The following is a 15449-nucleotide window of genomic DNA, read 5'->3' as shown; positions in this document are numbered from 1 at the left end:
TCTTGGGGGAGAAAAAGAACTGATAAGTTTCCTGCTCCTGACTCAGAAGGATCCTGAAAAATTAAAAAACAATGAAATTAAATAGCTACTGAAATGTCAACAGTCTTAACATTACCTAGTATGAAATAGATGTGTAGGTGTATCAACCTGTTAAGCGCACTGACATTGTGCTTATTGCCCTGTGTTGCACAGGCCATCAGGCTTTATGGTACCTGCCATTCACTCAGTCTTCTACTAAGGAAGGAAACTAGATGTCTTCAGTTAAAAAAAAAAAAAAATTCAGCCTATATTCTGACTGTAGATAGATATATGACCCAAAAGCCAGTCACAGGGACAGTCCAAATATGATGATATTTAACCAATCTAACCTGCCACTCCTTCCCTGGAGGTCTTTTTGGTATCTGGCAGCATATATCTTCTGTGGGTTATAAGTCACCACCATTATGGCAGAAAGTGAAGAAGAACTAAAGAGCCTCTTGATGAAAGTGAAAGAGGAGAGTGAAAAAGCTGGTTTAAAATTCAACATTCAAAAAACCAAGATCATGGCATCCAGTCCCATCACTTCATGGCAAATAGATGGGGAAACAATGGAAACAGTGACAGACTATTTTTGGGGGTGGCAAAATCACTGCAGCTGGTGACTGCAGCCATGAAATTAAAAGATGCTTGCTCCTTGGAAAGAAAGCTATGACCAACCTAGACAGCATATTGAAAAGCAGAGACATTACTTTGCTGACAAAGATCCATCTAGTCAAAGCTATGGTTTTTCCAGTAGTCATGTATGGATGTGAGAGTTGGACTATAAAGAAAGCGGCACACCAAAGAATTGATGCTTTTGAAATGTGGTGTTGGAGAAGACTCTTGAGAGTCCCTTGGACTGCAAGGAGATCCAACCAGTCCATTCTAAAGGAAATCAGTCCTGAGTATTCATGGGAAGGACTGATGCTGAAGCTGAAACTCCAATACTTTGGCCACCTGATGCAAAGAACCGACTCATTGGAAAAGACCCTGATGCTGGGAAAGATTGAAGGTGAGAGGAGAAGGGGCGACAGAGGATGAGATGGTTGGATGGCATCACCGACTCAATGAACATGAGTTTGAGCAGGCTCCGGGAGTTGGTGGACGGGGAAGCCTGGCGTGCTGCAGTCCATGGCGTCGCAAAGAGTCAGACACGACTGAGCAGCTGAACTGACTGGTGACTCTTGATTGTTGCATCAGGGCCAGGTTGCGGTCTCCTCACTGGACCAGACTGAAGCAATCACTAAAACTTGGTTTATAGCTTACACTCTGGTTACTGTGTATTTCTGTTACTATCTACCCAAGATCATTAGATGGAATTTCTTTTCAACTGACAGAAAAGATAAAGTTATTTCATAGTCTGACTTCAAGATCTCTAGACTCTAACTCTATGCTATAATCTCAGCTGCAGGAGCCCTGGTCTATCTCACCTTGCCAAAGGTCTCCTATGTGGATGCCTGTAACGCTGATCAGTTCTGGAAACAGAAATGAACAGAAAATAGAAGGGATGCCCCATGTCTTGGAAAGACAAGTGTTTCCCAAAACAAAAGTTATCCTAAAGTATGGTGTTGCTCACAACAGGGTTCCTAGATGTCCACAGGTCTGCAGCAGGGGTTGGCAAACTGCAGGCTAAATCCAACCAACTGACTGCTTCTGTAAATAAAGTTTGATTGGAATGCAGCCATGCCCATTTTTTAATGTATTATTTATGGCTGCTTTCCAGCTACAGCATCAGGTTGAGCAGTTATAGCAAAGAAAATGTAGACTATAAAATTGCAAGTGTTTATTATCTCTTTTAGAAAAAGTTAGCCAAGCCCTGATCTACATCATGTTGATATAACCCCTTGGAAATGAAGGACAGCTTGTTGCCTGAGGCATCTTCTAACACTTTACAGATGACACATATCCTGTGTTTGGGTGTCCTACATTTACGCTCTAACTGGGCAAACCAAAAAGCTGCCAGTTGTGAGCAAAACCTGGAGCAGCTTTCTAAGTGGGACAGGTGACAGAAGTACAGCCTCAGCTGCTCAGGCTAGCCTGTGACCCTAGGGCATTGAGTTGCTGCTTATAACTTGAGGCATGTCCCAGTATAACCACAGAGCACACCCCTGGGATTCTAGAGCAGGGCCAACCTACTTTAGGCAGGTACCATTTTTTCAGGAAATAGCTCCTGGCTGGCCACTAGAGTCTGACATATAGCAAATGTCTGACACCAAGGGAAACCAGGTGAGCATATTGTTAACCCATTTTGAATAGTGTTACATGACCTACCACATCAGCAATAGCATGGTTTCAATCCATGATCTAATATTTAGACACAGAACTGGGCTTTTGGAGGTCTCAAAGGCACAGAACATCCAAATGGGATAATCAAACCCTTCCTCAGTAGGCTTCTCCCTCACCCAGGGTTATGTCTTCTTGGAGGTAGTCTTTCCACATCAGCTGACAAATTTGAGACCTGAGCTTGGTTCGTCTGTGATAGTACTAGCCAAAAGTACTAGCTTAAGCATTACAGTCCCTTCAGGAATGGTACTAAGGCATAATACAGAAAAGACATATCCTGATATGGCAGATTTTCAAGCAGTTCCTTTAATTATTCAGTATGTCATTCAGTAGAGGAAGCCTCGGGTCAGTTTTTTATCAACTGTCAGACAGTGACTAACGGTTTACCCAGATGGTTATACCTGAAATAAGCAAAAATGAAAAAAATGCTGACAAGGAGATTTGAGAAAGGATAATGTAGAAGCCCGTGCCAACCCCTTCTCCCAAAAGGAAACAAGTTTGAGTCCCACATGAATTCTTACTGGAGTGCCCACAGCTGCAGCAAAGTCTTAGTAATCATGTGGTTAGGACTGTGTCTGCATCTTTCCTCCCCAGTGTGATGCTTGCTCAGTGGGCTTATGAGTGACTACAGGGCGGTGATAGATGCATGCATTATCTACGTAAGTCAGTGGCTACAGAAGTTAATGAACCTTTAGGAGAACGGATACATGTATATGTATGGCTGAGTCCTTTTGCTGTTCACCTGAAAATGTCACAACATTGTTAATCGGCTATACTCCAATATAAAATAAAAAGTTTAAAAAAACAACAAAAAAAACCCAGCTAATGGCCCTTCCTTACCTGAGGCCTACGTGGCTATCCACTACTGGCTAGCACCCACTTTGTGGGCAATACTGACAGATTCTAAGAAGCTGATTTGTTATCGTACCTTGAGGGAACCAGTTAGTTACCTAATGCCATGCTAACTACACTGGAACCATCCCATTATTGAAGGGACAAAGCTCCGTCCTCATTGGAATTGATATTTATTCTGGATTTGGACTGCCCTATGCTGTCTTTTGCACTCTTGACAACACTACCCTATGTGTGTCACCACTATCATATTATATAGAAAGCCTCCAAGGACCCACTTCTCAGAGAAAGTAGTATCAGAAGTATCCTGATGTAAAAAGGATGCTCTGGACTCATCCAGGTATCTATCATCAACAAAAAATGGGCCTGTAAGATGATGAAAGAGATTGTTAAGTGCTGAGACTCAACATCAGTTATGGGTACCATTTTGCAAGGTCAGGTGCTATCTTTTTAGGATTATGGTATGTGTTCTGCTTGGCCAGTATATATAGCAATAGCAAAATATAGTATTATCTCTCCAACAGCCAAAAGTCAAGGGTCTAAGAAACAAGCGGCAGAAATATGAATGGACTTTCTCATAATCTCTTTTTAAAAATTGTGTTCCTAGACCTGTGACTCAAACTCTGCTGCCCAAATGGCATAATGTAAAACACATTAAAATTGGTAATAATATCTAGATGGTTGGACTAAAGGTAATTTTATCTTTTTCCTCATGATGGTCTAGATTTTTCACATTTTCTAGAAAGACTGTATTATTTTATATTCAAACATAATCACTAAAGGGGAAAATAAAACCCCATAGCTCCAGAAGCAGATTTTCATTGAAAATGGCACATAAGTAAAGCAAGGAGTTGAGATGAATGCAAGGAGATCCTAACAAATCAGAAGAACTGCTTTCCCTTTTTGATAATGGTTACTATGTAGCAGTCCAGAGCAGTCACAGAGACATTTGAAATCTGACTAAGCCTCAGTTTCCTTATTTGTAAAATGAGATATAACTATGTATCTCATAAGGTCTATGAAAAACATCACTATGGGTGGTAGGTGCCAGTCTATCTGCCCAGTGCTTTTAGAAACATAAACAAGGATAAAAGTTAGTTACCTTTGGGTTAAAATATCTACAAGACTGTGGTTGGGAGCCTCCAAACAGGGCTATGCGGTAGTCATGTTTCTTCCTTCTCGGCCTTGTGCCTTCTACCAGTTCTTCTCGATCTTCTGGAGAAAGGAGATGATATCTCATCCCACCTGTAGGAAAATACATGGCAACTCTTCAAGAACTTCGGGCACTTTAATACTTACTTTGAAAAGGAAAAAACCAAAGCAGTGCTCTCATTTCTGTAACCGTTTTTTTTTTTTTTCCTATCATCTCTCTGACATTTATGGAAAGAGTGAGGGGGAATGAGGCAGGAGAAATGTATAATAATCTGAGTGCTAATCAATTTATCATTCTCCGTCATCACCATTAATGTTAAGATTGTCCTACCCACTTAGTAAATATCAGTGAATCATCTGGCTTTTCAAGCAACAGCAGCCATAATTATTGAAATTCAGATCTCCTAACCCAGCAGTTCTCAATCTTCACTGTACATTAGAGTCACCTAGAAAATCTCAGAAACTATTGCTGGGGCCTACCCCAGCACAGTTAAACCGAAACCTCTGGTGGAAGGGTGGAGGCACTGGTACTGCCCCTTATATGTGGTTAAAAGATTAGCAACTTCATTATTTGGGAACTTGTTAGAAATACTGAATCCCAGAGCTACTGAATTAGAATCTGCATATTTAACAAAATCCAAAAGTAACTCAGATGCACATAAAACTTGGAGAAGCACTTACTGCTTAGACGATTCTAAAATGCAATGAGGATTCATAACTACTGTGATCTAAAATCTTTCTTTCAGCAATTACTTAATTTTGCCAAGTCAAGGGACACACAACAATTAAAAACTTTTAAGATGTCATTTCAAATCAGTGTGGGAAAAGTAGATTATTCAATAAATGATGATAGACAGTGATATGAAGAAAATACCCAACTATATATTTTACTCTAAAGCAAACCCAAATCAATAGAATATTTTTAAATGTTTTTTTAAAGCCTTATAAATGAACTAAAAGAAAAACAGGAAAAGTTAAAAAAAAAAAAAATAGGCCCAGAATGAGGAAGCCTAAAAGTAAAAGTGAAGCCACTCAATCGTGTCCGACTCTTTGCGACCCAACGGACTGTAACCTACGAGGCTCTTCCGTCCATGGGATTTTCCAGGCAAGAGTACTGGAGTGGGTTGCCATTTCCTTCTCCAGGGGATCTTCCCAACCCAGGGACTGAACCCAGGTCTCCTGCATTGCAGGCAGATGCTTTACCGTCTGAGCTACCAAGGAAGCCTAAGAAAAGACAAATAACACAGAAGCTAAAAAAAAAAAAAAAATTAGAACTACATAAAATTTTAAGTTAAATTATTTCATAGCAAAAAGAAAAAACAAAAAATCAAAAGACAATGACAGGATTTCCCTGGTGGTCCAGTGGCTAAGACTGCACTCCCAATGCAGAGGGACCAGGTTTGATTCCTCATCTGGGAACTAGATCCCACATGCAGCAACTAAGACCCAGTGCAGTCAAAAAAATAAGTAAATGTTAAAAGAAAAAGACAATGACAAACTAGAAAAGAATTTATAAATCATGTAAAAGACATATAAAAGATACTCAATAATATTAAGATGATCAAATAACAGAAAGTTAGATCATGTATCTGAACAAAGTTCACAGAAAAAGAACTAATTACAAGTAACTCTGAAACATATGAAAAGATGCTCATGTGCTCTAGACAGAGAAATACACATTAAAATCAGATTTTTTCATACATCAGACTGCACAAGATCAAACTATCTGGAACACAGGGTATGATAAAGGAAGCCGCATTCTCCTACACTGCTGGTGGAGATGTGGATGAGTGTGAATTATCTGTGAAATTATTATTTCACACCTTTTAGCCATCGATCTCCCCCTTGAGGATTTTATCAACCTAAAGTTCACTGTCAGGGAAGTGGTTAAAAATTATGGTTATCCACACAATAGAATACTAAACATGGTTATTGAGATGAACAAGGAAGGGTAACATGTATACATAGGATGAATTCCAAGAAATAATGTGGAATGAAAGAAAGCAAGATGGGAAAATTCCCTGGTTGGGGAACCAAGATCCCACAAGCTGACAGGAAGGAAGGCAAGGGAGAAAGACATAGAAGAGTACACAGAGTATGACATTATTTATTTTAAAAATTTATATCTTTATTTATATATATTTATACATAATTTATACAAGCATTTGTCAATAAATGACTGTGTATGCACAGACTCAAGACTTCTTTTAGAAGGAATACAAGATAATAATGGTTACCTCTAGTGAGACTTTTCACTATCTACCCTTGAACTGTGTATGATGTACAGTATTACTGGTCCAAAAATAAAATAATGCAAGCAATTTTCAATACATGCAGAAAACACTTCTGTTCATGATGCTGTGTTGGGCTTTTATAAGAGGAATATAGAGAGAAGACAGTTTTGGATAACAGGTTGAGAATGAATGAAAATCAGTATCAGTATTTCTACCATTTCTTTCCACTCTAGGGCATTAGTAGAGCCACTGTGCGTTAGAACAGCTGGCACACTCAGCAGCCAAGACTCAGGTGCCTACTCTCAGTCAGGGGTCAGCAAACCTTCTCCAGAGGGCCAGACAGCAAATATTCTGGGCTCTGTAAGTCACATTTGGTTTCTGTCATATATTTTTGATTTGTTTTTCCACAATCCTTTACAACTGTAAAAAACCACTTTTCCTCATCCCCTCCTCTCCTACTCCAGGTGTAAGACTGTAATTCTTAAAAGTGTAGTTCCCTGACCAGCAGCCTCACTTGGAAACTTGTTAGAAATCCCAATTATTGAACGCTACCCCAGAAGAGATCTTGTGGGCTTTGAGAGCCACTGCTCTCGGAGGGCTCCACCCTGGGCGGATGTGTCCTGTGGAATCTATGAACACAGTTTTCCCAACAACAGAACACAGGCAGTAGGGAGGGAGAGATTCAGGAGGGGAAGGTTCCAGTCAACAGGCCAGGGGTGCAAGGGGCCGACTGTGGCCAACTGTGGCCACCCCTGGAGGAAGCACAGACTGGCTCCTTCACTGATGGGTTGTTTCTCTCCCAGGACAGGGCTGAGGACAAGCTCTCTGGGACCTTTCCCTGAGAAGCACCTTGCTCCTTAGGCTTATTCCTTTGGGAGTTAATCCTTTGAGAGGCAGGTACTGTCATTTGAAGATTCTGAGTAAGAACTTGGTCTGACCCTTTGTGGTGGCTTTGACTATGATCTTCATTTTAGGACTCATTTTCTTTTAGTTGTAAATTCTCTCAGTTTAGTTTCATTCTATATTCCTATCATCTTTCCTGTCTTTCTTCTACTCTCAGAAGGCAGCCTCTAGGTCAGATGGTAGGAAGGTAACAGTCGGAGGAAGGGAGGCCTTCTCTCCACTGAGCTTTATTCAGGCTTCAAAGCTGCGTGTGCCTAGTCAAGGAATTTTAGAACTGTTCTTTGTTAGAACAGGACAAAACAAAAAAAGAAAACGTAACAAAGATTCCTGCTCAAGAGCCTAACCCTACACTTGGCTGAATTTCTGGAATAATCCCAATATTCTAAGTCAATTCAGAATTCACATAAGAACTAAACACTATACTTCATTTAGACTGGCTAATTTATCTTCAACAGCTTACTCCATGTGTGGATAAACAGATGCAGGTCTCCACCCAGTGAAACCAGAAATATGACACAGTATGCAAATAGGGGTATAATAAAAAATCCAATATTAACACATATGAAATCCACATAATGAAAGCACTAATCTAAAGGCATCTTCTTAGTCTTGATTTTCTTTCACCTCCCTGTACTTAAAGAAACGAGGTACTATCTAAATCTACATCTTTAAACTCCCTACACCTTGGTTTTAAAGATAGCAGCCTGGGTGAACTCTCCTTTTCCAGTTCTTTTCCTATCACCCCTTAAGGGATATGTTCTTGATTCATACCCTTTTTTCCCCTCGACACCTTAACTGAAACCAAAAGCTATTATACTATACACTGTTTTATGCTATTGCCACTCACGAAAAATGTTTATTATTAGATATTCATTTAAGGTATTTTTAGTAAATACAGAGCATTCCACTGTATGGATATATCATAATACTTTCCCAAACTAGGGGACAGTATTGGGTCAACTTACCCTAAAACCATAATATTATTAACTAGTAGCCATGTGATAAGTCTAACAGAAATTTTACTTTACTTCCAAATCAAGGGAAAGTGATACTATTTAACAATCAGGTGAGTGCCTAAAGCCTGTGCTCTGCAACAAGAGGTGCCGCCGCAATGGGGAGCCCGTGTGCTACAACTAGAGTAGTCCTCGTTCATCACACCTACAGAAAGCCTGCACACAGCAATGAAGACACAGCTCAGCCAACAAGAAGAGAAACAGATGAAGAAGAAATAGTGAACTGGAATACAGATGTGAAGAAATCACCCCAAGTGCAACGAAAAGCTTAGAAATTATGGAGTGGAGAACTGACAGCATCTTTTTAATTAAAATTCCCGAGGAAGTTGACACTATTGGAAGAGAAAATGGCTGAGAATTTTCCAAACTTGATGAAAAACATGGATTCCTCAGACTCCGGAAAATGAACAAACACTGAGCAGGATAAACACAAACAAATGTCCAGCTATATATTTGATGCTAAACATCAAAACCAACAGAAAGCCTTTTAAAAAGCCACAGGCAAAAAATTCACATTGTATACAAAGAATGACAACTACACTAACAGGAAACATCAATAGTAACGATGGAGGTGGGGTGAAATATCTCCAAAGTATTGAGAGAAAATATGTTCAACCTAGAACTGCATGCCCAGTTCACCTTTAAGAATAAAGGAAAAAAAAAAGATTTTAATATAACTAGTAACTGAAACAGTTTAAAATCAATAGACTGTCAATGTATGAACTTTATAAAGGATGCTTTTCAAGAATATAGGGAGAAGGTCTAAGATACAAGAAGAAATGGTATGCAAAGAGATTGATAAATATGGATAAATTTAAATACTATTAAAAAAAATTAAGTCCCATTTAAAAAGTTAAAAAAAAAACACTAAAATACACAACAAAAAACATTTAGTGTTTGCATTATTCTTTATAGATTTAAGTACAGCTTAAATACACATAAATTTTAAAATAGCACTATAGCAAGGTCTGACAGAGCGTGGTCCACTGGAGAAGGGAATGGCAAGCCACTTCAGTATTCTTGCCTTGAGAACCCCATGAACAGTATGAAAAGGCAAAATGATAGGATACCAAAAGAGGAACTCCCCAGGTCATTAGATGCCCACTATGCTACTAGAGATCAGTGGAGAAATAACTCCAGAGAGAATGAAGGGATGGAGCCAAAGCAAAAACAATATCCAGTTGTGGATATGACTGGTGATAGACGCAAGATCCAATGCTGTAAAGAGCAATATTGCATAGGAACCTGGAATGTTAGGTCCATGAATCAAGGCAAATTGGATGGATGTGAGTCTGAGTGAACTCCGGGAGATGGTGATGGACAGGGAGGCCTGGCGTGCTGCGATTCATGGGGTCGCAAAGAGTCGGACACGACTGAGCAAGCGACTGAACTGAACTGAGTATTTGTCAAAATCCTCAAACTCTCAGAAAAAATAGCAGTATCAGTGTCCACTAGAAATAAGTTTAAAATTCAGGAAACAAAAGTAATTTCTTAATTATAGACATCTCCTACCTACTCCACTCATATCCACCTACATACCCCAACACATGTACCCAACTAATGTCAAAGCCAGGTTCATGGCTCTAGGTGAGAACTAAAGGTATTCCCATCAGCGTAAGGGAAAGACAAGGCTAATATTTAACACCACCATAGTTAATTGAACACTGTTCAATTAAAAACTTATTCAATGCAATTAGGCAACATAACAAAAGAAAAAAGTATAAATATTAAGGGGGAAAACTAAAATCATTATTTGCAGATCATGAATTATTTCCTAGAAAAAAGAAATCCACTGAAATTAAAAAAAAAGATCAATAATGACTAAAGAAAAAAAATACAATCACAATAGCAACAACAAAAATATCTGAACATTTTTTTTCAAGAAATATAAAATGTAAGAAAATTACAAGTTCTCTAGGGACACACAACAATTTAAATGAAGTACAACAATATTTAAGGGCTTCCCTGGTGGCTCAGATGGTAAAGAATCTGCCTGCAATGCAAAGATGAATCATTCAACAATGATACTGGGTTAGAATCTTGCCAAACATTTAGGAGGGAAAATAAAGCTAGGCTCTTATTTATTCTGGGTGGCATGAGATTATTTTATATGTAATCAATCTCAGTTGCATATAAGGTTTAGAAATTTAAAAAAAAAAGAAATCCATAAATGCACAAAAGGAAAATTTACAAAATTTTAAAAAAATCATCTTGGACCAAGAAAGACCCTTCCAAACATATTTCTAAAGCTGGATATAAAGGAAAAGACTGATTAAGATTTATCAATACAAAAACAACTTGAGATTAGACTTGCCATTTCAAGACGTTTTCCTTCCTCTCTCGAAAGCCACTCTCCAAAAACAAGAAAAGAAGACACAAACAAACTCTACCTCTGATAGTGCTAGAAGATCTGCAACTCCCAAAACAGTTAATGAAGACAGCTAGCAGACAAAATGTTAGACCTGAATAGTTACGGCAACAGACACCAATGAGAAGCAAGCCAAATGATCCTGCAGAACCCTGGAATGATACAGAGTACCCCAAAAGCTGGAGTGGGGATGAAATCAAGAGAACTCTAAAATTCTAAAATAAATGACCGCTGAATTGCCAGGTCTCCTTTCCCTACTTCAGTCAGATACCTATGCTTTTCCCACTATAGGAGACAGAAGGGTTGATCTTTGGAGATTCTGAATCAGAGATGTCCAGATTCAGGGAATCATACAGAAAAGGGTGTAAAACTGAAAACAGGGATTAAGTGAAAGCCTTCAAGTCAAAATGTTCCCCCATTTAGTTCCAAATGCCTCCAACCCAACTACCTGAGAAAGTAACTACAGATAAAGACCTTTGGGGGTCCCCAATTTAAAACCTGTCTGGCTATCCTGATTATCCTACAGTTTAGCCCAATAAATGAGAAGACCACTCACATACATAATATTATCAATTTTATAGATTCACAGATGATGTGAAATATTTGTTTTCAACAACAAAAAGGGGGAAAAAAAAACCAAAGGCAATACAGAAAAAAAGAAAAAAGGCAATACAGGAAATGCAGGCAAGATAAGCAAATATTAAAGGCATTATAATGCTACTCTGGAATAAGATATTATAGCCATGAAATAGAATAAAACTCACAGAAATACAAAATAACTGAAATAAAAGTGCTAAAAGAAAAGGCTATTTCCAAGAAAATAGAAAACGCAAAGATGGATAGGAGAGACAAGAAAAGATTACTGACTCAATCCCTAAAAAAAAATCACAATACCAGCAATAAAGAACTGAGAAATCTGTGGCTGAATAGATACAGAATGCCAGTGTGATAACTAAAAAAAGATGAAAACCAAGGTACATTACTGTGAACCTTCAAAATACCCGGGATTAAAAGGAAATAAAGTGTTACATGCTTACAAGGAGGCATACTAAATAAAACTGGCATCAGATTTCTCAAAAATAACAATGGAAGCTAGTAAACAATGGAAAATGCCTTAAAATTCTAACTGGAAATGATTTTTCAACATAATTCTATACCCAGTTTAACTATCCTTCAACATTTTATGATAAAGATGTGATCTGTCAAATTTCCAAATATTTACTGATCATATACTCTTTCTCAGGAAGCTTTTAAGGATATGTCCAGTCAAACAGAATTTAGGAAGGGAAAGACCTGCGTTTGAGGAAAATAGTGAAATCTAACTTAGGAAAGGAGTGAAAGAACATCCCAGGATGGCAGAGAAGTCCCATGATGAGAACTGTGCCTTAAGTTTACACCTACAATGCAAACACTTCATACTAGAACAGGCAAAAAGAAGGCTCTATGAACAGTGCTGCCAAAGAAAGAAAAGCAACAGATTGTTTAATTATACAATTTTATTAAGTGGCATTTTACAGGGGGGTTGGAATTCAAGTCTGCAAGTCAGGAAAAATTAAGTGAATCAAAAATGAATGTGGCAAAAAATGTGCTCTAGGTGCAACAAACCAACATTTTTCTTCAAAAAAGAAAATGTGATCAGAGTACACTACTTGGCTCAATTATTTTAAAAAGGAAATAAAACACATAAAACGAAAGTTGCTATTCATGAAAGGAGACAAAATCTAATTTTTTTACCTTCTATCCCAGGTGTTTCTATAAAATAAGGGATGAGGCTAAGTTCCTTCCAGATAGACAGTTGAGAATCCCAATAGATTAACTATACAGAAGGGCTAAGTCTCAAGTGTTTCTCCCTGGCTGCCCCATCTGATCCAATCTGAAGGGTTTTAAGTCCATGAGAAACTGGCTAGATGATCAGGTTATAAATGGATATTAAGGAAACTTACTTATCACCATCTTAAGGCATTCAGGATTGTCTTGAATAAGTGGTTCAGCTTGTACTGTTTTACTTAAGAAATTCTTTGAGATAAGAGGAAACCTGACTTTAGCAAGGATGTCAACCATAAAAGGCTGGCGATTAGGTTCATCATATTTCAACCACCTGACCGCAGCATCATAAACCTAAGGGGAGAAAAACAGCATGGTAAAATTTTTAGATGGCAGCAGCACTTCCAATTACCTATGTTTACTCTCACAGTGAAGGGAAAGAATCTCATTAAGACATAACTGCTTATCCCAAACATCTTATTCAGATACTTGTTTTCATCCCCAAATACCCATCTTTACTTCAGAACAGTTTATACAATGCTCTAGTGATTCTTCTAGGTAATATGCTTTATAGAACTTATTACTACTGCATAATATAACGATAAGGAGGATGTTGAATACATATTTTTAAATTGCTTTTAAACAAAATATAACTTCTGTTTTGGAAGGAGATATGATATACATTTCCCACTGAAAAAAATCTATTGATCAATGCTAGTTTCAATTATTTGCTTATATGGTACCAGGAAAATGTGTTATTTCCTCAGAGGCCTTCTGCCCCAAGAGATATGAAGGTCATCTAAGATTTTGTTTCAATCTAATATTCCTAAATTATGAACTGATAGACCTATGTGCTTTCCACAAACTTTATGATATAAAAATTCTATATATATAAAAGTAAGTTAGAGTATTTATGTAAGAATTGCTTTCTAAAATAAAATAAATAATTCATTTAACTACCAAAAAAGTGCCAAGTTTATTAACATAATTTGATCTACAAATCACTAGTTTAAACACACTGAAAAAATATATTATTTCATATACCACACACTTTTAGGTCATATTAATAAGGTCTAAATTTAATTTCCCCATGAGTCAGTTAAACTTTTTATAGGAATTAGTCTTTTATTTTTAAATAATTTCTTTTTTGGGATAGTTTTTGATTTACAGGAGAATTGGAAAGATAGTATAGAGAGTTCCCATATACCCTGCACTTAGATGTTAACTGGTACATTAGTGTAAAACTCTCATCATAACTAACAAATGAATGTTGATACATTAAGGTCCATACTTAAAAAAAAATCCTTTAGTCTGTCTAATTTTCTTTTTCTGTTCCTCAATTCCAAAGAAGATGCATTGCATTTAGTCATCATATCACCTTAGGCTCTTCTAGCCTTCTTGAAATTCTCAGACCTTCCTTGTTTCTGATGATTTTTGACAGTTGTGAGTTCTAATCAGTATAGACTGTCTCTCAATCTAGGTTATCTCATGATTAGGCTGGGGCTATAGTTTTTTAGGGAGGAAGACAGAGATGACATGCCAGTCTCATTATACTAAGGGTATGTGCTATTAACATGGTATCACTGATTTCCATGCTATATAATACATTATCACAAACTTTTTGACTTAAATTACAGAGAAGGATGGGAAACTGAAAATAGAGATTAAATGTCTGCATATTAAAGCGTTACCCCATCTAGCTCCCAAGGCCTGCACCCAGCTTACACCTCTAACAGTTTATCTGATAGTTCTGGAGATCACAGTCCAAAGTGGGTCATACCCTGGGCAAAAATCAAGGTGTCAGCAAGGCTGCCTGAAGGCCTAGAGGAGAAACCATTTTCTTGATTTTTCTAACATCCAGCTGCCACGAAACAGAATTCGGAATACTCTATTTAGTGTAAATACCGTCTCTCCTAATATGATTCTTTTCTTTATCATGTATCCAAAAATGAAGTGTAAGAAGTCCATAGGAACATTTTTACTAAGAATATTGTGGGAAGGCAATTTAGTTACCTGATCCTCTGCTCTCACAGTCAGAGTGTCCTGGTTGAGGAGATGTGTAACTCGCTTGACATCAAGTTGTAGAAATTCATCAGTTTTATAAACTTCAGTAAAATGCTGATGAATAAAGTCATCTGCAGTTGCTTTCAATTCAGGACAGTCTAGACACTCTGCTAATACACTTATACCTGAAGATAGAAAGAAAATTAAATGAACCAAAATACCTTAAAAAAAAACACAGTGAAGATACAGTAATTGACTCTAGGAAAATGAGATAATAAATTTCATAAATCTTTTCCATTGATTTGTCTATTGTTATGCCAGCATGATACCATCTTATATGTGGCTGAATTCGGTACTTGGTAGGACAGACCCTCTTCAATGTTTTTTCAAACTTTTCTTGGTTACAAGTAAAACATTTTCTCTTGCAAATAAATTTTAAAATAAGCTTATAATGTTCTACTTTTTTAAAATTCTAATATGACTTCAATTAAGGTTGCTAAATATTTGGATTACTTTAGGGACAGTTGACAGATCTCCACTTAGATTTTTTAAATGATCTTCAATGTAATTAATTGATTATTAATGTTCTGTATCAGGAATCTGCAAAGTACTGTCCATGAGCCAAATCACTCACCTCTAGCTGTAGGGTCAGCAGCTAAGAATATTTTTCCTATTTTTAAAGGGTTGTGAAAAAAGGGAGAGTAGGGGAGAGAAAGAAGGAGAGGAATGTATTAACCAATAAGATGGCATGCTATATACTCATGGTGAGCAGTCGGCTACATATGCATGTTTAGGATCCCGATAGGGAAATGATACTTTCACCAAAACCCAGTATTTATTTATTAACTAATTTTTGGC

General features: G+C 37.5%; 1 protein-coding gene across 2 annotated transcripts in view; it reads right to left on the bottom strand.

Annotated features, from left to right (window-relative positions):
• Nucleotides 1-15449, bottom strand: part of KLHL7 (kelch like family member 7) — a 55068-nt gene that overhangs the window by 19711 nt on the left and 19908 nt on the right. For both annotated transcript variants that reach the window (XM_040260657.1, XM_040260656.1), the window contains 3 exons: nt 14601-14776; nt 12767-12941; nt 4256-4398 (listed from right to left, as the gene is read on the bottom strand). In XM_040260657.1, coding sequence (XP_040116591.1) covers nt 4256-4398; nt 12767-12941; nt 14601-14776 — 494 coding nt within the window. The remainder of the gene's footprint in view (nt 1-4255; nt 4399-12766; nt 12942-14600; nt 14777-15449) is intronic.

The sequence above is a fragment of the Oryx dammah genome, unplaced genomic scaffold (assembly GCF_014754425.2).
Source record: "Oryx dammah isolate SB20612 unplaced genomic scaffold, SCBI_Odam_1.1 HiC_scaffold_18, whole genome shotgun sequence".
Lineage (NCBI taxonomy): Eukaryota > Metazoa > Chordata > Mammalia > Artiodactyla > Bovidae > Oryx > Oryx dammah.
Note: the sequence above shows the minus strand (reverse complement) of the source record. Positions and strands in the feature narration are given on the sequence as shown.